This window comes from Colletotrichum godetiae (genome assembly GCF_030913485.1).
Source record: "Colletotrichum godetiae strain CBS 193.32 chromosome Unknown BDP55scaffold_54, whole genome shotgun sequence".
NCBI classification, from domain to species: Eukaryota; Fungi; Ascomycota; class Sordariomycetes; order Glomerellales; family Glomerellaceae; genus Colletotrichum; species Colletotrichum godetiae.
Genome location: NW_026851302.1, coordinates 26,238 through 47,508, shown reverse-complemented (window position 1 = coordinate 47,508; position 21,271 = coordinate 26,238). Strand labels below are relative to the sequence as shown.

At 53.2% G+C, this 21,271-nt stretch overlaps 6 protein-coding genes across 6 annotated transcripts; 2 read left to right on the top strand and 4 right to left on the bottom strand.

Moving 5' to 3' along the window:
- Positions 1 to 526: 526 nt before the first annotated feature.
- Positions 527 to 2,228, bottom strand: BDP55DRAFT_772207 (major facilitator superfamily domain-containing protein; the record flags this gene model as incomplete). The annotated part of the gene is made up of 6 exons (XM_060581132.1): positions 527 to 839; positions 928 to 1,274; positions 1,341 to 1,354; positions 1,414 to 1,524; positions 1,616 to 1,886; positions 1,992 to 2,228. The coding sequence occupies 6 exons, from the start codon at positions 2,226 to 2,228 to the stop codon at positions 527 to 529; spliced, it is 1,293 nt and encodes a 430-aa protein (XP_060424717.1).
- Positions 2,229 to 2,392: 164 nt separating this feature from the next.
- Positions 2,393 to 2,864, top strand: BDP55DRAFT_677839 (uncharacterized protein). The gene has a single exon (XM_060575941.1). The coding sequence runs from the start codon at positions 2,401 to 2,403 to the stop codon at positions 2,746 to 2,748; it is 348 nt and encodes a 115-aa protein (XP_060424716.1). The 5' UTR covers positions 2,393 to 2,400; the 3' UTR covers positions 2,749 to 2,864.
- Positions 2,865 to 3,249: 385 nt separating this feature from the next.
- BDP55DRAFT_697303 (uncharacterized protein) lies at positions 3,250 to 4,249 on the top strand (the record flags this gene model as incomplete). The annotated part of the gene is made up of 4 exons (XM_060577665.1): positions 3,250 to 3,396; positions 3,557 to 3,614; positions 3,743 to 3,906; positions 4,094 to 4,249. 4 exons carry the CDS (start codon positions 3,250 to 3,252, stop codon positions 4,247 to 4,249), a joined length of 525 nt encoding a protein of 174 aa, XP_060424715.1.
- Positions 4,250 to 4,868: 619 nt separating this feature from the next.
- BDP55DRAFT_325671 (family 20 glycosyltransferase) lies at positions 4,869 to 8,335 on the bottom strand. Its single transcript, XM_060566812.1, has 4 exons — positions 8,104 to 8,335; positions 5,919 to 7,899; positions 5,197 to 5,866; positions 4,869 to 5,142 (listed from the first exon to the last, which is right to left on the bottom strand). Exons 1-4 carry the CDS (start codon positions 8,124 to 8,126, stop codon positions 5,102 to 5,104), a joined length of 2,715 nt encoding a protein of 904 aa, XP_060424714.1. The 5' UTR covers positions 8,127 to 8,335; the 3' UTR covers positions 4,869 to 5,101.
- Positions 8,336 to 17,201: 8,866 nt separating this feature from the next.
- Positions 17,202 to 18,696, bottom strand: BDP55DRAFT_561863 (O-methyltransferase-domain-containing protein; the record flags this gene model as incomplete). Its single annotated transcript, XM_060570109.1, has 5 exons — positions 17,202 to 17,512; positions 17,607 to 18,049; positions 18,105 to 18,228; positions 18,283 to 18,418; positions 18,487 to 18,696. 5 exons carry the CDS (start codon positions 18,694 to 18,696, stop codon positions 17,202 to 17,204), a joined length of 1,224 nt encoding a protein of 407 aa, XP_060424713.1.
- Positions 18,697 to 19,304: 608 nt separating this feature from the next.
- Positions 19,305 to 20,916, bottom strand: BDP55DRAFT_636436 (WD domain-containing protein; the record flags this gene model as incomplete). Its single annotated transcript, XM_060572881.1, has 2 exons — positions 19,305 to 20,630; positions 20,692 to 20,916. 2 exons carry the CDS (start codon positions 20,914 to 20,916, stop codon positions 19,305 to 19,307), a joined length of 1,551 nt encoding a protein of 516 aa, XP_060424712.1.
- Between the last annotated feature and the right edge of the window lie 355 nt (positions 20,917 to 21,271).

Sequence of the window (21,271 nt, the reverse complement as noted above, 5' to 3'; positions counted from 1 at the left end):
ATGGCTGGAGTATTAAATAGTAGAGGAATGATTTTAAGTGCGTCTTATCTCATTCGTTATGACTTTGAATATTGACTCAGTCTAGGACGTCGAGGGCTGCCACACAAAAACCATCGGCTGTAATGCAATCAGCCAGGGTTACCCCATATTGCGCAGGCAAAACTAGCCTGACATTTCGCAGAAGCAACGATTTCTCGAGCTAATCTATCATCAAAAACCTCAGAGTGTTATCACCATCTCTGCTATTTGGCCTAGTTGTACGCAACAGTGTCAACCGGCAGCACCAAGCCCACTATCCCAATCATTGCAAAGCAACCGCAAGCTACCCAGATAGGAGCCGGGGTACTGACGTCAGCAAAGGTTGCAATAAATGGCGAAGATAGAGATGCAAGCCGTCCAACCGCCATGAGCAAACCATTGCCCAACCCGCGGTTCTCCACACTTAACGCCTGCGGTGTAGCTGCAAAAGAGACGAAGTCAGCTTCTCTGCCCAAAAGGTTTCACCTCATTTTCAGGAGACGGGAACTCACGCATAATTTATAGCATACATGGCATTGAGCCAAAAGCTAATCATGCATGAAAATGCTCGGTTCTGTGACTGGTTCTTCACGGACGTAAATGCAGCCGAAAAGGCCGCGCACGCGGCTCCCGTCAGGACGAGGGACTTACGGCTCCGGAGCCAGCTGTTGGAGACCATCCACATGCTGAGGGCGGGACCGAAGATGCCGACGACCGAGGTGATGGCCCAGTCGCGGTAGGTGGTGTAGCTGCTTGAGTCGCCTAGGTCTGCGCCGTGGGCTCGGAGGTAGTAGGGGAGGAAGAGGGTGAATAGGGGGTATCTGGATAGAGGTCATGTTAGTCTCGACATCCATACTGACTTGGGTATTTTCTGGATATCTGTAGCTGGAAAGAAGGATGGTTACTTACGCTATGCCGACAAGCATCCATAGCAAAGTCAGGCAGATCATCAATCGCACCTGAGCCCAACCCTCAAACAGCCTCGCCGCACGACGCAGGTTCTCCCCCAGAGACTGTGTCTTTGCAACAGCCTCTTCCTCTTCAGTCTCTTGCTGCCTCGTCGTCCTGACAAACTGCGCCGCAGTGACCGTATACTCAGATCTGTTCATTGAACTAATCCGATTCACAACCTCGACCGCTTCGTCCACACGCCCGCAAGAAACAAGCCAGCGGGGTGACTCGTGAGTGCGGATTACCACGGCGCGAATGATGGACATGATGAGGCAGAGGCCGCCAAGGGTAATGTAGAGGTATCGCTAGCCCATATTTGTTGATTTGGGGCAGGTGGACGTGGTTGCGTCCTGGGGACAGCCAAAGTTGACAAGGAGGCCCCATCCTAATGGTGAGATGTGTCAGTATGTATATCGAGAGGTAAGGGATTAGATGTCTACGTACCAAGGAATCCGGTAATAGAATTTCCTAGACCCCAGACGCATGCGAGGCCGGCTAGCATGAAGGACCACCGCTGTGGAATGTTCTCGGCAACAATAGTCAAGTCGATAGCAACTACAGCAATATTTCGTCAGCCTCATTTCCCTCAGGAGACAAAGCCTTTTCGAAAGCTCCAAAAGCTGAACCTTTCATCGTCTTGACGTACGATTTCCACCACCAAAGAACCCACAAAGCGCAACCCAAGCATTGATTGCCGCACAATTGGGCGCCGACGCTGCGACCATTGTGCTAATGGATATCCCGAAGATGGAGAGCTGCCACACGAGCCGGCGACCAATGTTATCCGCCAACAAGCCCATAGCTATGGCGCCGACGAGAAGACCCGCGTAATTCGAAGCCGGGAGGAGGATCGGGTAGGTAGGTGCAAATTCAGGTGTAAGTTGAGGACCGACGAGGGAGATTGAAACGAGAAGCATCTAGAGACACAGTTAGTCAACATGAGCCCTTGATTCAAGGCCGCCATTCTATTCCATATGTCTTTGATTATTACCTTAGTAAGGGCGGAAAAGGAGTCAACGAACCTGATCTGCAAGGAAGCCGAAACCGCAGGACATTGCCAGTTGCCAGTGGAACTTTCCAAATCTAATAGCCTCGACGGCCTCTTCGATGACTTTCAAGTTTTGCTCGACATCGCTGAGCCCTCCAGTCCTGAACTCTGCCGTTGAGCCGCGCGTGTTGCTCGGGATAGGGGCAATGGCGTTTCCAAAGTCATCCTTGGTGATGAACTTATCGATTTGAGGGGTCGCATGCTCGTCCATGTTGGTAAAGATGTATGATACACTTGTCGACTCTCTGAGTTGCTTGCAAAAGGTCTTGTTGTCTCCTTGGGCTTGGTAGTGACAAAAAAGTGTATTGCAACAACGAAACGCCGCGCAAAAGTCTCAAGGTTTGAGGAACAATCTCTCGAATGGAAGCTTCAAATCTCTGATTATGCCTCAACTACAACTCGGTACGGTCATGTTAACGGTGACATTAATATACTACCAAGCCCGCGGTGTTAGTATCTTCCACGTACAAGTAACCAAACCGCGCCTTACACGCCCAAAACCATCAATACCCTCGTCAAGAACCTCAAGAAGCCACCCTTTCGAAGTTTGCATCCCCCTCACCTTGACTAATCACCCTAGTCTTACCCCAGATTCGCCAATCTTGTTCCAGCACCTCTCCCGCGTGCAGCCTATCACCTCCCTGTTTGACCAAGACCAGAACGAGATGAATGACAAAGTCCCACGTAGCCAACATGGCAAAGGAGTCTCACATTCAAATCAAATCTCATAGTCTGGACCGGAACACGGACCGGACGTGTGTTGTTGTGTAGGACCAAGGCGAAAGTGGGGACGGACCGGTATCTCCGTGATCCACGGGGACCAGGAACCGCGAACCGCCTGTCTAGGTGTCCCCCCCTCCACTACAGTCCAACCCCTCCAAGCCCCTCCAAGCCCCTCCATTCCCCCGCCTCTTGTTGACGGTCGGGTCTAGCTTTTGGGTTTTGCTCCCACCGATACCTAGCTGTCGAAGAAATGGTAAACACAGATACTTGCCGAATAGAGTAATTCTTCCCTGCTCATTCGCCCCAGAGTTCAGACCAATATCATTCGGCATACCCATGTACATAGACTCTCCAAGATAGACACTCCTTGTCAAGAATAGAAGCTCGATCCCTCTTCTCCCCTCCTAGTCCCCAAACCACCGGTTCATCGTTCAAAGTGCCATTCCCTTCTGCCTTGACTAACACGCTCAAGACCCGAGACTCGCGAAATCGAGAATATGGCTTCATCAATGGAAGTAGAATGCTACCTCCTCTCCTCCAACCCAGATGCGCCAAATAGCCCCCTCCCCGTCATACACTACAGAAATGTCCTCCCGGAGCCCCGGAATGAGGAGTCGGTGACCGAGTTCCTGACCCGGAATCGGTGGGAGAAGAGGGTGAGTCCGCTGCGGTCATCGACCAGGCCCTAAACCTCAACCCCTTCTCTCCGTGCACTCTTAAAGACCTCTCGTCGCCGTCACTTTCCATGCTTCAAATAGTGATGAAGTAAACCTGTTACCTCCATCCTCAACTAACACTTCCGCGCTCTCGGAAAAGGGTACCTGGGGCCACATTCCCATCCGCCACTTCCATCCAAACAGCCACGAGTGCTACGGTACGTCCACCAAGCCCAGCATCCAGAGCAGCATCCTGTGCTTCCCTCCTACGCCACTTCTACTTGATCTCAGCCCGTGAAGAAGCAAGCAAGAAACGAGTCTCTGAAAGTCTCTGATCATCACGTAGGCATCTTCAGCGGCTACTCAACCCTCCTAATCGGCAAGATCAACGAAGGCACAGGCCAAGAAATCTCCGTATCGACGGGCGACGTCATCGTCCTCCCCGCGGGCACAGCACATTCTTGTCTGGAGAGTTCGGAAGATTATCGTTATATCGGCGTGTACCCCGAGGTCAGTCCACTTTCCAATAGTACACGGCACATCTATCCTTCCCTCTCTTCTTTAACCTCTTTCTCTCCACTTTCCTCTTATCTCCGTCCGCCTCTACATGTACCACGAGCTATAGGCCATCGTTCCCAACGAGCCTTGAACCACAAAAGGACAAGGCTTCCGGCTTACACAACGACACACAATTCAGGGGTGTCCAAGATGGGTAAATGAAATGGGCAAAAAGCCAGCCGGCACTTTCAGTCCTGTCATCAGAGACGTAGGCATGCCGGAACGGGATCCGGTCTATGGAGTGGACGGACCGCTAATGAGGCTTTGGCATCGAAACGTGCTGGCGAAACTGTAAAAGAGGGCAAACGAGATCCGTGAAACGCACAAGAATCTATCCCTTGTGATGCACTTGATACACGTCAGTCAGAATACGTTAATGTAGCTTAGGAAGGAATAGTTTATCATCTGTTTGTGTGCGCGTGTCATGATAGTCGGTATGATGCTACCCACACTCTCATCTAAATCTCAGCATCCCTTCTAGTCTTGATGCGTCTTCCCTCATCCAACCTCGTACAAATACATAGATAGGTACCCTAATGGTACCTGGGAGGGTCATCTTCAGCCTCAATCCCTGATTACAGACGGTACGCAAAACAGAAATTTGATAATACAGCAGAGTAGGGGGTTGTATACTCGGAATCTCGGAAAACAGATTGAACGTTTCGAGTTCAGTCATCGGCATCGTCACAAGCTTCACGTTAAGATCCGCATAGAGCGAATATAACTAAGCGTTAACTCGTGAGGTGTGTGTGATACTGAAGAAAGCCAAGAGCCAACAAGAACTGGCGAAGAGTCGAGTAAAAATAGGAAAAAAGACATTAGGAAATATTCCTTTGCGAGAGTCGCCCCTCGTATGCGTATGATGCATGCCAATGCAGTCGTCATCGTTTCCCAAATGCCATGTTCGTGATCCTTCCTTCGCCGATAGGAAAGAGTTAAAAAGAGAAAAAGAAAAAGAAATCCTAGCTTCCTGTTTTATACGCCTTTGCACTCCGTCTCTCCATGCTATCCCACTGTGGTATCATTCGCCTGGTGGCATGGCCAGGACAATCACAATCAAATGTTGTGCGCCAAATCATTGGCAGCACGAGTTTCACAGTGTAGCGCTGTATGCTCGACTTCAGAAAAGCCCCGATATGAGCTTGCTCTACGGAGTGGTAGCAAGTTTCTGGAGAGCCAGCAAGACACCTAGTCCCAATTAGTATTTGGTACAGAAACTGTACGGAGAACTTTTCGACTTACCGCTCACGCCCTGTGTCAATGTCGCACCAGCCTCAGTGTTGCGGCTGTGCAAGCTGACAGTCACGACGTCCTCGACAACCTTGTCTTCACCAAGGGCGTTGGCCCACTTGAATACCTTCTCGTCCTCACGCCCGTCACCGACAACCATGAGGAAGTCAACGGGGCTCTTATGTTCCGAGTCAGGGGCCATGTGGACACGGAGGTCGTCAAAGATCTTCTCTGCTGCCGTGCTTTTGGTCCAGTCAATGGGCTCGACAACAATGGAGCCATCAAGAGGAATGGCATGGACACGCTGTTCCTCGCATGCATCATTGACGTGACTGGCACAGTCTCCCGCTTGGCGGGCCGCGGACTCGTAGTCCTCGGCGCTCTTGTAGTGGAAGATCAGACTGCAGCGTCGCTCCTCGATTTCGGCGCCGGGGGTACGCTCAAGGTAGTAAGTCATGATGGACTTGACGGACTCCTTCCAGCTGGAAATTTGCTCTCTGTCGGCCATCTCTTGCCAGGTGTTTTTGCCGCAATCCTTGAGGAAGCAGCCGTTCTCGGCAATGAGGCCGAGGTTGGGTACGCGGCGGAACAATCGGTCGAGCTCTTCGGGTCGGCGGCCGGACATGATGTAGACGGTGTTGCGCTCGTCGAGCAGAAGCTCGTTCAAGACATCCAGGGTACGCTGCTCCAATTAGACTTGTTAATAAAGCAGAGGTTCTTGAAATGATTCTTACCTGAGGGCTGACAGGGATGATCTGGTTCATCGGGCCCCAACTAACCAAAGTGCCCTCGTAGTCGAGGATGAACAGTCGTCGATTGCTGCGCGCGTATCGCTGAGCTAGAGTGTTGATGTTGAGACGCGGAACCGAGGTTTGGTCGTGCTTGTGTTGCTCGTCGTAGACGCGGTCGAGGCGGGAAAGGAACTCGCTGAACCAGTGTGAGCCGGTGTGGTGCATGACGGCCGAGTAGAGCGCAGTCCAGCGGCGTTCCTTTTCTTCGTCGCCCATCTCCAGCGCCGTCTTGATTGCGTCGGCGCATTGGCGGTAGTCCCATGGGTTGACCGAGAGCTCGTTGCCGCCAAACAGCGACGACGTACCAGTGAATTCGGATAGGATCAGCGAGCCGTGCTTCTTCTCGGAGAAGACCTCGCCGTCTTGGCAGAAGAGATACTCGTGCGATGTCAGGTTCATGCCCTCGCGCTGGCTCGTTATCATAAGCGCATCGGCCATGGTCAGCAGGGCAAGGTACTGGGGGTAGTCGATATCCTGCTTGAGGTAGACGACGGGTTGGTAGGCCAGGTTAGCCCAGGAGGAGTTGACTCGGGTAACAATGTCGCTAACAGTCGCATCCAAGTCAGACTTTTCGCTGCCGGAGAGGGCCACCTGGATAAGAACAATCTTGTCGCGCCATTCGGGATTCTTGTTGAGGAACAGTTCATAGGAAAGTAGCTTCTGACGAACGCCGCGAACGTGGTCGAGCTTGTCGCGAGCTACAATGAGCTTCTTGCCCTGGTAGCGCTCCTTCATGATCTCCACCCATCTCTTCACGTCATTGTCGCCGCGGTGTTCGCTGAGGTTGACAGGATCAATGCCGATGGGCAAGTTAACCACGTCGACAAAACGGTCCTCTAACTGCAGGCCGTCAGTGGTTGCTTCAACACTCAGCAATCTGCTGCATGTCTGCAAAAAGTGACGTGTGTACTCGTGAATCTGGAAACCGATCAGATTGGCGCCTAGCATGCCCTCGAGAAGCTGCTTGCGCACGGCCAAGCATCTGAAAACCTCAGAAGAGGGGAAGGCAACGTGCAGGAAGAAGCCAATCTTGGCATCAGGCAGTTTCTTGCGCACCATGCCGGGAACGAGTAGCAGGTGGTAGTCGTGTACCCAGATAACGTCGCCGCGCTTCCAATTCTTGACAATCTTGTCGGCAAAGGCCTGGTTGACGTTGACGTAGTACTTCCATGAGTGATCCTCAAAGGCCTTGCTCTTGGGGTTATCGGGGATCTGGTAGTGGAAGACGGGCCAGAGAATCTGCTTGCAAAAGTGCGAGTAGTGGCCGTCAAAGTCCTTGTCAGAGCAGAAGACAGTCAACATGTCGTGCTCGGTGGCAAGCCTGTCCTCAATATCCTGCTTTTGCTGAGTGCCCTCAAGAGCGTCGGTAGGCATGCCGAGAGTGCCAACCCAAGTGTATTCTCCAAGCTTGCCATCGCGGGCAGCGGCCTCTGCGGCATTGCGCAATCCACCATTGCCCTGGTCAGCGTTCATGACGCGCCAGTTGGCGTGGGAAAAGACCCGGTCATGGCTATCGCTTCTAACGAGCGGCCGAGGCTGGGTGATGCCCTGACGACCAAGTTCCCTGGCCTTCTCGAGGGTGCGACTGTGTTCGGCGATGAATGCTGGCGGGGGCGAGCTCGCGCGGGACTTGGGCTGGGTGGCTCTAGCACCCCACTTGGGAGAACCTTTGTCGATGGGCGCACCGCGCTTGCGCTCCTCCTCGGGGAATATACGGAAACCGTCCTCGTTCGTGAAGGGGTCTTTCGGGACAGCGTCTTCGGTCGGGGTGATGGGAGGTGTAATGTCGCGGATCGGGTTGAAGAGACTGGGCTGGCTGTCGCCTTCGGTTCGCTGGGACTTTTCGGACTTCTTGGCGCGGCGCAAAGGGTCGCCACGTTGAGGCGTGCCCGGGAGAGCGAAGTGGACGGTCTTGGGGAGAAATCTGGACGTTACCAAATTAGTTCTTGATCTTGCATGACAAGGCGATCAAGATTGAAGCCTGGCAGCCGGTGGGAGTCTTGGACGGTTGCGTGGGAAGCATGTGCGCAGAGGGGGGTATCCCGGCAGATGCTTCATTGATGTCCATTGTAAAGGACGGGTAGGCAAAGCAAGACTATCGTATTTTTGGAGACGAGGGAGGGCTTACAATGATGCGATAAACACCGTCATCTTGGGCAATCTGACTAGTAACTAGCCGTCTGTGTCGTGCGAAAGTGAGAAAGGTCCTCGGGGTGGTCCGGGTTGGAAGAGCGCCGGGTGATGGCGTGGAACAGAGGTTGAGTAAAAGTTGACGATGAGGTCGAGGCAGAGGAAGTGGGTAGCTTTTAGCAGCTTTTCGTAGGGCAGAACATGTGGGAAGAGTAGAAATGGTGTGTGGTTGAAAAGCTGAAGTTAATAAGGTATGTTCTGGGTTGGGAGGTTTCTCCGTTGTCAGGGCGAGGGAGAGGAACCGAAGGCGAGGTGACGTTGTTCGTTTGTAGCAAGGTACCACTTCCGGGAAAAGGTCCTGCAAAAGGATGGGATGGGAAGGGTCTGGTAGATGAACAGACGGAGGGGTGTATGTGTGGCTGAGGTGAAATGTGGGAGACTAGCGAGGGGTGATTGGATTGATGCTTGTCTCAGACACAGCCGTAGGTGAAATGTGAGTTGAGGTTTCTTTTAGGTCGGGTAGAAAGAGTGAGGATGTGATGGGAGGAAGACGAGGTGAGAGAGAAATGGGAAATAGAGAGCTGCCGGGAGCTGTGCAGTTGTAGTTGCTGTGGCTGCTTGCTATGTTACTGGGAGCTGCGCAAAAGGCACCGTCAGCTTTGAGCTTTTTTATTTTCTTGGTTAATTAAGTCCTGGTCCTTGTCCCCGGACAAGCCAGTGCCTGAGCCTTGCGTAATGTAAAATAGCACAGGCTGACACTGGGCTGGGCGGAGGCGCATGCGTCAGGGAAAACACAGAAAACGGTTGGGCCAGTGAGCGATGCAGCTGCGAGGAATCGATCGGAGATGGTAGTGGGTGGAAACGGTGGAAACAGAAGAAGTAAGGATAGGATGACGGGTACGGAGTAGTGTTTGCCTGTACAGAGTATCGTGAAGCGTTTGTCTTGTGTTCTTCTTCTGTATTCTCCACGATGTTTCGGCATGCAACGTTTTCTCGAGAATATTCCAAAGTGGGGGGGGATGCCGTTCTCTCGGTCTTTTTTTTTTTTCTCAAACTTTTTTTTTCTCTCTCACTCTCTCTCACACACACTCAACCCTGGGCGAGAAAAGCCACGATGAGAGGGTGGGATTGGACGGGATGGGATGGGACAGAACAGGACGGGGATTGTACTTTAGTGTGAATTTAAGGTGAGGGTGAAGTGGATGTGGTGTGGGCGTGGTGGATGTTGAATTTTGACTGGACTGTCACTGACCGGGAGAGCTGCAAGTGTGAAAATGTGGATGGAGCGGCGGGATTGGACCGGAGGGAATTGGACGGGCTCGACTGGGGTGAAGGCTGATGATGATGGGCTGTTGGATGGTCCAGGGGTGTGGAAGCTCTCGGGATGGATTGCAACTGCAAGAAGAAGAGCATGGAAAGTGGAAATGCGAAGATGAAATGATGGAAACCATAGAGTGGTCTACTCCATACTGTGTAAGGTTGAAGGTATGGGTTGGGGAATGACGGACTGCGATGGGGAGCAAGCGTAGGTAGTCTGAAGGTGACGCCATTCGCAGAACGGCCCAGCCCACTCACTTGTTCACTTATTCACTCACTCTCATATGCCATTTCCTCTCACTCTTGCTACCTAGTAGATAACCGGCTGGTAGAAGCCACGAGGAGGTGAGAGGTGAGAGATGAGAGATGGGAGATGGGAGTGAGAATGAAGATGAGGATGAGGTGAGGGTGAGGGTGAGGTGAGAGTGACATCTCGCCGGGAAAGGAAAGAACCAAACAACAAGGTGGACGGGAAGGTACGAAAGACAGCAACGGGCGAGGAACGTCACTGACGTAATGAGGAAACCGAGCTACGTACTGTTGAGCCTTGAGATTTGAGGCGGCGAATGGGAGCTAATGCAGTGCACAGAGGAGTACCGTCGACAAGTCGAGACTGCGCAAAACGAGGCTAATGCACGCCGTCTACAAGGACGGAACCGGAGAGACACTCGGAGTCGACGTGGACTGGAAGAGTACTGGAAGAGTGCTTGATGAGAGAGCCTGGAGAGGCAGCTGCAAGATGAGATGCAGCGAGCAAGGTAGACGGGACCTTGGGCTTGAGAGGCTGCCGCTAGCCAGAGAAGCTACCTTGATTCGACCGTATATTCGTTACCTGCGACACTGACTGGCTGGTATTTGTGTGGTAGCTTGTACTTTTGGGTGGCTCGTTCGTAGCTTTGGTTGGATTTTGTTGGCCTTTGAGGCTTGCGTGGTGGTTGTGGCGGTGGTGCTATGTTGGGAATCCCGTTGGACCTGTTCTTTTTGAGTCTTTGATGAGAGGGAATCGCAGTTTCTTCCCCTGATTTTCTATCTGAATATGATTCGTGTTTCGGGTCGGGTCATCAGCATCTCTCGACTTTTTCTTCGCGGCGTCAAATGTCGTTTTAAGTTGTCGCCCCGGGGCAGGGTGTTCCACGTCGCTACAGCGGTGCACCCTCGACACTGGAGACCGGGTGAACGGCTAGACTAGGGGAAGCTCGAGCTCGAAGGGAGGGGTGGGATTCGGAGTGTGGATGGGTTGGCCAGCTGCAGCCCTGGCGGTCGACAACTGAACGCACGTGTGGCATGCGACGGACACGACGTGCCTACGACGGAGCAGACGTCCGGGGGAGTGGACGGCGATGGAAGGAGGGATTCAAGAAGACGACAGAGAGGTGGCCGACGATGAGACCGAAGACTGGAGAAGATGGGGGAAGTTGATGGTTGACGGTAATGCTGACGACGATGCTGAGTTGTGGATAGGTTCAGGAGGTTTTGTTCCGCAAGAGGCCCAAGTATACGGAGTATTTTGGTTGCAGATGCTAGATGAATTTTGATCTCCAGAGGGTGACGGCGATGGTCCAGGATAAATCAAGGAAGAGCCGAGCAAGCCAAAGAGCTAGTGTGGGGAACAGGAGGACGAGGGACGGGAAGGGAATTCAAGATCGGGATGGCAGGAGACTTTAACTAACCACAACCTCAAGGCTCATGGGTGATACTGTATGGAACATGGAAGAGGACGACGAAGAATCCAACGGAACTCAGTCATCTTGACCTATCTTCCATGTCTGTCCTGCCCGTCCCTCTTCCACATCGCTGAGTGTGAGATGCCTCATTCATCCTACCCTTACCACCCCCGAGATAGCATGCAACACCATGCCACGCCATGCAACGGACATTTTCTACGGATCCAGAGCGAGCGGACGATGGGGCCCAGGCCAGCCGCCGTCTCGTCTGGGGAAAGCTCAACGTGAGAAATGCAACGTCTCTCCTTCTTGGTGAGGCCTCTCCTTATCCGCGCGCAAAGACAGTACAACCGTGTACCTGCAAGTTGGTGTTGCTCATCACCTGTTGCTGTTGTAGTCTGACAAGCCTGTTGCCCACCAGAAAAGAAAAGGAGCTTGTCGCCGTTGGTGTATCATCCCCAAGCAACACGACCAAAGAAGAATCCTACCTCATGCGGGAAGAATTGGAAGAAGCCAGGTGCCGCGATGGCTGCTACCGGAACGGATTCGCGGTACGAACATCACCCTACGTATCCGCAGAGACACCTCGGTTTCCGTGCCGCTGTGACTTTTCAGAAATCTTGGGGTTGACAGGGATGGTGATGCTGCCTATGACCCATCTTCCCTAGGCCCCAAGACAACGTCAGGGATCCTTCGAGAATGACTGGACGGAAGCCACAGCGCCGCAAGACTGGCCGGTTTCGATAGCCATGTTCCTTAATTAACTAGGCACCTAGAGGTACGGATAGCTGACTGCTGCTGGCTGGACGACTGAGATCCAAAAAGTTTCCTTCTTGCCCCAGGGTCGAGACAATGAGACACGGTGGCGTGCCAATGACTGAAGAAAGCGAAAGCTAGAGAGCGCAAAAGACAGGAAGGCAAATATGATTGATGATGGACTAATGATATCTCGTCCTCTGAAGGCCGACAAGAGCCGTAAGTGTGACTTTTATCGTCCATCACCACCCGGGAGTCTCAGCATCTCCCTGCGAATGGTCGGATTCTCTCATTTGTGACTAAAAAGAACTCTCTTTAGTCAATCTTTCCAGTCTGAATTTCCAACTTGTCAGACCAGGACTGGCCAGCTCAAACTGTGCGCACTCACTCACACCATGAGCAGCACGAGCCAGTATCTGTCGCGCTTCGTGACCGTAGGGTCTGCTGATTTCATGGCGCCAGCATGATGGCCATGACAAGCCCGCTTGCCTCCTTGTTATCTCGTTCAGTCCGCCTCATTCGAGCTGAAGAGGAATGAACTGAGACTCTTCTCATGAACGCAGCCCTTTTTTCACCAGTGATTCCTGCCTCTCTCTCTCACACACTCCTCATGTCACGCCAATCAAGTAAGTGCAACGCGCCAACAAGCCACTGCTATTTGGTGAGGTACGCTCACCAGATCGGCGCAAATGGGAGGCGGGAGGTGCCTCCCTCGTGGAGAAGAGAGTTAAACTACAGCCATGAGTTAGTGGTGGCTGTCCTAAGAAACATCTGGAAAGCATCGTGTCTGGCAACATCACGTAGTCTTTCGCTTCCCAAGCCTCTCATTTTCGTCCAGTCTCCTCCATCGCGGCTCCCCTCCTTTGCTTCATCTTGACTCCTCTTTTCTCTTTTTGGTTGGAATGAGGGGGAAACAAAAGACAAACACTAACACTAAAAACACCACCACCACTACCACCTTGTTCATCTTTCTTCATCAGCACCTCCAACAAATCATCACTCCCATCCAACCACCACATCGTGGCCTAGTTTTGCCCGACGAGATTCGGCACGAGCATCGATCACCACCACCATTACCATCACCAGGTCCTCCAATGGCTCGGCAATACCACCGAGCCAGGACGTCCCTTTCCCTGTGAGCGTTGCCGCCCACCACCCTGGCGCACACACAAACCTCGTTTTGCGGTACAGCTGCACATCAACATCGACGCTGCATATGCAACTCGTGCGACCCCAGCACAGCCCGACATCCACAGATAACCTGGTGCTTCGCCCTACGACGGACAAGACCCTTGGGTTGACGATACACCACTCTATGTAGGTAACCCATCCACTCGCCGCCCATCGCGTGGCCACCCTTTGACCACACATCCGGGCACGCCTCGCTGACGAAATTCTTAGACCTGAGATCAATAACTTTCAGGCGGTTGCTTGCCGCCTGCAGCGCCTCAGATAGACAGCTTCGAGATCTTGTCATTGCCATGAGGCATTACGCTATTTTCCCCTCTGCCCGTCGAGGAACCCTTCTTCGTGGCACCGCCGGAAAGCTTCGACAGATACAACCACTGGATTACCACCAACTAACATCATCTGCCATCCGGCAACAGTAATCCGAGAGCTTGGCCCTTGGCCTCTACTATCCACGTTAGACCAGGTGCAACGCGAAACCCCAAACTCAGTCCATCTTGCAAACTCTCGATTCCATCAATTTAGGCTCTTAGGCAAGGCACGGCATCACTCAGCGTTGGAAGAGCTCAGCACCCAGATGGACAATAGACATCTTGGGACCAGCAGGGTCTTGATTGAAGCTTGCAGAGTTTGACCGAGCGGCCAAGGCAACCTTCCAAACATCTCTTTTCCTCCCTTGTCATGCCTCGACACCCTGGCAGAATCGCTGGCTCTGGCCGGGTCCCTGGTCCCTGCGGCCTCGGGCTCGGGTTCCACGCTTTTTTTTTTTTCTTTACCTCGTCTTTTCCCCCCCTCTGTTTCTTCGACGTTGAAGACCTTGTATGGATCATTCTCAGGATGGAGCAGCAGGCCCATGTGACAGGAGACCCCTCTTGGGACTAACTAGGCATTCGGGGAGAACCATCGCTACCGGTATGTCTCCATCTGTAAAGTTTCAGTCAATCATCCGGCCAGTTCGGCCTAGCTTCCTATCCACCTTCATCCACTGAGGCGGCTGCGGTGGCTTAACAGCGCCCACTTCGATCTTGAGGTTCGGAGAGACCACGGCGCGCGGGAAAACTTCGCTCTGGGTTTTCGGATTCCGTGAGTCTGCGTCCTAAGAAGAAGTTCGACAGGAACCCATGTTTGCCCTCTACAGGCCCTATCGTTATCTCGACTGTCGCCCACTGCCGCGATCATCTTGAGAAGCATGTGCTTCCTGCAACAGTCCCAAAAGAGCGACTCTCCAGAAGATAGTCAGGCAGGCCGTATTCTCGTCTAACCCAACAAGGCGGAGATGGCGAGGGTCTAGCAGTGACAAGAGCACCGAGAGGCCTGAATCTGAACCGGGACGCGTGTTGCTACAATTCTGGGCTATTATGCAGAGAACCTGGGGGCCTGGACTGGTGTGTCGAATCATCGCACCTCCATGAATCCTTTGGAGGCCTCGGGTAAAGGTAGAGGAGTGACCGTGGCCCCCTCGTTCCTGCTTACCATTCTTCACGACGCAGCCACAACCGAAGCGCGATATTGCTGAGCCTTGGTCCTTGGAGTAGTGCACACGTTTACTTCAGTGCCATCTGTGTTGGGCAGTATGCCAAGGGTCGACACACTCGCAAGCCTGTTACATGCGACGCCGATCGGCAAGTACTGCGGCAGTATAAGCTCGGCTGTACGTCTCTCCTATCGCCAACCATTTTGCTCCTCGATGTTTGGATTGGGCATCAGAACCAAATATCAACAAGTAAGAAATGCCTCAACAGCGGCCGCTCAGCCGAAGCGGCTGTGACTCTAAGAGTTGTTGCGGCCCAATCAACCCATGGATGAAGGATTTGGTTCAGAACACGAAGACTTCCCTCCAGTCAAAGCTTTCATGTCAACCTCGTGGCATCCAACAACGCAATCCACACGGGAAATCCACAGCTTGATTCACTTCAACTCCATGTCGATGTCCCATCTTTCCCCACACAATCGAACCCCAGTCCAAGCGACATGTTCCCCTCACGTCAACCGCAGCCGCGTTGCACCCCATCTCTATTCTGCTCCTTTGAGCTCAACTTCTCGAGTCCTCCTCGACACCCTCATTGACATCACTTCGTCGTCAACCTTGATAGCACTCGTCCGGTATAACCCGATGGTGCAGTGGACACTCAGCTCTCAACGCTTCCATAGGCTAAATGTAAGACGGCAGACAGCCATCCCTCCGGCGCCCAGCGCGCGTCAGAATCAGCTTGGTCAAACAAATCACCGCTGAGGTGACTATTCATAGCTAGTCCGAATATCCGCCACATCATGCCTCTCCTCTTCAGGCGCCAACTGCAAACCAGCTACTTGGCATATGGTCCCTTGTCTAGACACGGAAACAGAAACATCATATATGATAGAATTTCCCCGCCCATCTTATTCGAAGCCACTATCCCAGTGTCTGGGCTCCAGGCTCAGCTCAACCGGATCTTGGTCACTCCGTGTTGAGTTGGCCCAACGAGGAATATTTGGCCCCTCCTTCATGTTCTAGACCTACCCGACCAAGACTCTGCCTGGCTATTGACATTGTTCAAAGGTCAAGATGAGGATTTGAGGTTCAAGCACTAGTACTGCACCTCCATTAGCGCTCGGCCTTCCACTCAGTGACGGCGGTGCCCGGCCTTACTCGATACTTTACTAGGGGCGGCCCGGCCCTGCAGTTCCGCCATAGTACTGGGTAAGGTGGTCGCACAATAGTGTGCGCTCTATGCACCGCCGACGGGATGCCATCATGCTCATATCAGAACAGACTGATGGGACAACGCCGATGCACATCCACCAGCCCACCAGCGGCACGGAATTTCTAGCCCAATCTAGATGGTTCCGTTGCCTATGATGCGGAGAGGGATGTCAGACGGCACAAGTTCCTACTATAGAATACATGATAAGCTGCTGTTGGGGAAGAGGGGCGGGCCAAAGATGGAACGATCGGGTTTGACGGACTAATGCCAAGGATCCATCGCAGAGGTGCAAATGCATGCAGGCCGCGACGACGTGCAGTAACGCGGTCTTGCGCGAGGGATCTACCATACGCTACCTTCAGCCTCTTCCTGTCTGCACAGATATTTAGGTATCTTCTGATTCGTTCCGGAGAGCAGGATGCGGAGAGTCTACCGTACCTATGCAGGGCATCCAATTCCGTGGCTCGTTCGACCGCGAGCATCTCTGTCACTATCCCTAAATTTGGGATCGACGAAGTCTGTGGGAAAATGGGGTGCAGCAACAGGCAATTGATATCCTTGCCTTTGGGGTGTGGTAGTTTGGTTCCCGGATAAAGCTACTACCTATGTGCATTGCGAGTGTCGTGAGTATGTGGTGATCATTGGTAATGCCCGGACTGCATGTGAAGGCCGATCTCGTGTTGCTCAATATTCGACGAAAACGACACATCAGTAATACATTACGTCTCAAGGTCATGCCTAGCAAGGTTATGTTGGCTTGCTTGTGTCTTGTGAAATCACCTTACTGTGGACTTGCCGGCTTCCTCGGTGTGCGACCTCGGCTAAGGAGAAACGCCTGATTTCCCTGCCGGTTTGTCCGGCTGCCCGATATTGCCGTGCCTTTTCTGCTTCCCTTTGTCCCGGTTTCCGACTGGATTCCCGCAAGAGTCTCCGAGTTCAGTGTCCCGTTGGTCCGTAAGTGGGGCCGATGACATAGAGCCGCAGGTGGAAGGGGTGATTCTAAGCCGGTTGGGTTGAGGCTATCCGGGGAAGTCGTGGGATTTGAGCTTGGCTAAGATACGATATAACCTTACAGAAATCGTTGTTTTCAAGGTAATCAAGTACGCTTCAAGAGGATGGGAGAAGCAGAGTCTAATAGATGAGCGGGAAAAGGGGGGGGAAACGTTCGCCCCCCCGGATGGGGCTACATCTCTTGGTGCTCCTGCTGGGATTCGGACTCGGGTAATCGCTAAGCCTGTCGTCGGGTAGGCTGGTTGGCGTATATAATTGATTGTCGACCTTGTAACACTCCACCATCCAGCCAGTTTGACCTGACCCGTCGTCCTAGACGGGCGCCTGCTGGCTGGTGATGGAATGGGATTGAGGGGAGTTATATAGGTTCCTTAAGGCAGGACCATACTAGACAGGACCATGCTGAGGTAGGCAGGAAGATATTACCTAGGCGGAAGTGGAATACTCATATGTTCCGATTCGGGATACTCCTATGTCTACTTGGAAACTTCAATAATGCTATGCACAGCAGACTTCAGCTTCCATATTCTGACGACACATAATCCAGCCGAGGTAACCAGCTCTTTCCACTGCTCCTCCGTTCTCTCTCGACCGGCGACCATGGCCATCATTTGGATATCGAAAGCTGTTGCCTGGGGGTGTGCTAGTGCTGTTTCGACGATGTGGTCGTGGATGAGTAACCTGCTGAAGCCGGGCGTCATTGCGTCCTTTTGCATCTCTAGTATCTTGCGAGCTGGGGCATCAGACCAGTCGTGGAGGATGGAGTGCATGAGGTATGCCTTTGCTCCTGTTAGATGTGTGAGTATTGTGCCTTTAGTACTGATCAGGGGTGAGGGGGGTTCCTCTGTTCCGTTGTGAGAGGAGAAGAAGGGTCTACTCACCTTGTATCGGCTGAGCTATGAAGAAGTCGTATGAAACCTTGTGCACTCCCTCCGGCAAGACAGCTTTCTCAACAACAGGTCCCAAATCCTCGAGATACAATCGAGAGGCTGTCTCTGGGTAGATGGAGTGGAACTTGAGAACATCGTGCCCGGTACTCCCGCCAACATCCACCAGCAATGGCACCTGAGAATCATCATCTCCCTCCATCAATCGCTCAGCAGGGAATATCTCTGTCCATGAAGGATGCTGTCCCGAGATCGTCTGTTGAATGATGTTGAATTGCTCTTGCTGTTTGGGGTGGGCTTGGTAGTATGACCACAGATCGCCGTCCCACTGATGCGCGTATTGGAAGACTGTGCTGGAGGAGTCATGTGGGTTTGTATAGTGCGTTTTTGAAAAGTACTCTGGCATTTTGGCGTACATTGGGAGGATTGTGTCGTTGCTATGGAGTGTAAGCTGCGGGGTGTTCTTCAGGATGTTGAAGGGAGGGTTCTTACAAGCTATGGATTAGACTGTCGAATACCGGTGCCGTGATGGCGATTCCGAATGATGTTGGTTTGAAGACTCCTATCGATGTTTCTTCGAGTAGATGGTTCGATGCCATTAGACGTAGGAACCGATCTATACCATAAGGTAAGTCATTGACAAGCCTGTAGGATGGAAAGAATGACCTACAAAGTAGCGCTGGCTCACATCTGCCTCCAAGAAGCTCAGCGAGCTGGCAACTGGTCATCGGTTCCCCTTTCCGAGCCTGCCATTTTTCGAGAAGCTGTAGGTCTTTCAAGATCTTTAGAGTTGCACCAAGAGCCGGCTACATTTGTGTGAGATTCCTGCGGCAAGCTCAAGAAAGGTCGGTTGACTATGAAGATCATCTCTTACCTGTGTCATGCAGATCCTCACCAATGTCTCCCATGGGGACTCTAGGCGTGCCAATAGAGCGTACGTGCCCAGGAGTGCTTGCATGCGTTCATCTTCGCTTGCAAAAGAGGTTGAAGTTACGGTTTCAATGTCTCCGAGAAATGAGGCTGTCGTGAGCTTCGTGGTGCTTCCATGCTCTAATGCCCCTTTCTCGTTGTCTTTGCTGTCCATTGCGTAACTGAGGTTTTCTCGTGTTCGGCCAATCAACCTCTTGAGGAACCTTTGGTCGGCATTTTATTCTCAAGCAACGATTTCCTCATGACTGAGGCTTTGGGCCTTAAAAGAGCCTTGACCTAAGCGCCGGTGGCCAGTGGCCCTTGTTTTAAGGCTGTGCAGATCAAACAAGTCTGCGGAGGGAGTTCTTCCACTCTGTCTTGGCCATCCGGGGTGATGCTGGATGTAGTTACCCGTGCTCTGGGCAAAACAGCATACAGGCTGGCATCGCTGTTCAGGGAACGTAGTTTGGCTTTTGACAAACGCTTACGGAATGAACAATTGGTCTAGGAGTAAACTCAATCTGACAGAGTTCATGTCAGATCGATGCGAATACGTACGTCCCAATGGCACACTTCGCCGACGTCGAACTTAGCGGTTCAAGGTGTAGCTCAAGCCAAAGCAAGGGGCATGTAAGGGGTACACAACTTGGGAACAAATGGGGTATATTCTCTTTTGTGTATCCGTATTCTAGTTGCCAAAAAAATCCCATCCATCATATGCGCAAGACCACGCATTGCAGCAACTGCCCACCTCGCGCAACGCAAGCGCGCGGTACTTCTCCCTCAGTGACACCACAACCTCACAGCCTTGTCCTTTCCACCACTGCCCACACGCTGCCCATCTCTGGGACTCCAGTCGACGGCATACACCTCGTCCTGGTGCCCCGGTAGGTCTGAAGCCAGCTTGTGCGTCGCCATAGACCACACCTTGAGCGTGGTATCTTTTGAGCAGGTCACGAGCAGCCGCGAGTCGGCGGAGAAGGCGCACTGGTACACGGGTGCGACGTGTCCACGAAGGGTATTAATGAACTTGCCGTCCCTCGCGCTCCAGAGCTTGGTATGGTTGTCCCAGCCCGCGCTGGCGATGAGGGTGCCGTCAGGGGAGAAGGTGACGTGGTTGACTTGCTTCTGGTGACCCAGCATGCGTGCCACGGGTTTCGTGCCCTGCGACGGGTCCCAGAGGTACATTGTGAAGTCGTCGCTGGCCGAAACAATGCGCTCGGCTACCTTGCCCTGGATTTTAGCGGCCTTCTCGAAGCGCTCCTTTGCCTTTGCGCGGCGCGCCTCTTCAGTGTCCGGAGTGGGCGTGTGGTCGTAGAAGCCCGTTCTCAGGGCAAAGTCGGAAGACAGAGCGAGGTGGTTTACCCAGTGAGCGTGCGAGGAGAGCGTGTGTACGAGGGTGCCCTTGACTGAGTCCCAGACCTTGACCGTCTTGTCGTGACTACCCGTGTAGACGAGCCCGGTGCCGCCCCATTTCACGCAGCTGACGCTGCTCTTGTGGCCCGAGAGGACATGCTCTGTCCGCCCCGTGTTGACGACCCAGATGCGCACCGTTGCGTCCTTGCTGGCGGATGCCAGGCGGGGAGTACCGTCGCGCCAAAGGTGGTAGGGTTCCCAGGCGATGCCGGTGACCCATTTCGCATGGCCCGCCAGGGGTTGACCGACGGCGACGCCTTTATCTGGATCCCAGAGGCGGACCGTCTTGTCCATGCTGCCCGTTGCAAGGCGGCGACCGTCGGCGGCCCACGCCACGCAGAGCACCCAACCAGTGTGGCCGGAGAGTGTAAACTTCGGGGTGCCTGTCTCAGTGTCCCATATGCGCGCCGTCTTGTCACCTCCGCCCGTTGCTAACCTCTTGCTGGTCTCGGGTGAGAACTGGGCTGAAAGGATGGCTTCGCCGTGGCCTGGGATGCGGTGGGCCATGCGGGTGACGGCTTGTACCTTGAATACGGCCTGGGGCTCGGCACTGAGGGTGACTGTTGTTTCAAAGGGATTTGCGACGCCATGGCTGCGGAGGAGCTCGAGGAGGTTGGTGGGGTATTGGTCGACGATGATGTCTGTGTCGGGGATGTGGATTCGGAACTTGTACGGGAGGAAGTCTTCTCTGTCCTGTTTTGGGGGTCAGACGATGGCTGTTTATGGTATTATCAATTGGTAGGATATGGCTTACCTTTCCTTGCAAGGTGTTGAGGAGGAGAGTCAAGTTCTTCTCAGAGGCGTCGGCGAGTGGCACCTCAATCACCTCAGCCAGCCGCTGTCCGTCGCCGTCGACGAAGCGGGCCTTGAAGGAGCCCTCGAGGCCCGGAGCCATTGCTGTGACATCTTGCTGGGTCTGGGTCTTCTCAAGCGTCTCGCGCTTTTGGCGCTTCGAGGGCGGGGGGAGTACCGTCGCCATGATTGTTGCGTCGGTTGACCGCCTGCTCGAAAATCGTCCTGTTTTTGGCCTTTGAAATTGTCAGAAATATTTCGACTACGGCGATGCGGGATGGTGGGGCAGAAATTTTGAAGTGCAGACGGGACGGTGGACCAGCGACCATCGGTCAAAAAGTGCCCGTGGTTGCGACGTCCCCACTACAACGGCACCGAAAATGTCATCGCTAGCATTTGCAAGTGGAGAAACAATATGTCTTCTGTTAGTGCGGGCATTGATAAGATAAAAATGACACCCCAGTTCAGACGATGAACAAACTCCGAGAGCCATCCTGGCAGCTCTCTCCCGGAACTGTGCTTTTTCAGCGAGAAGAACAATA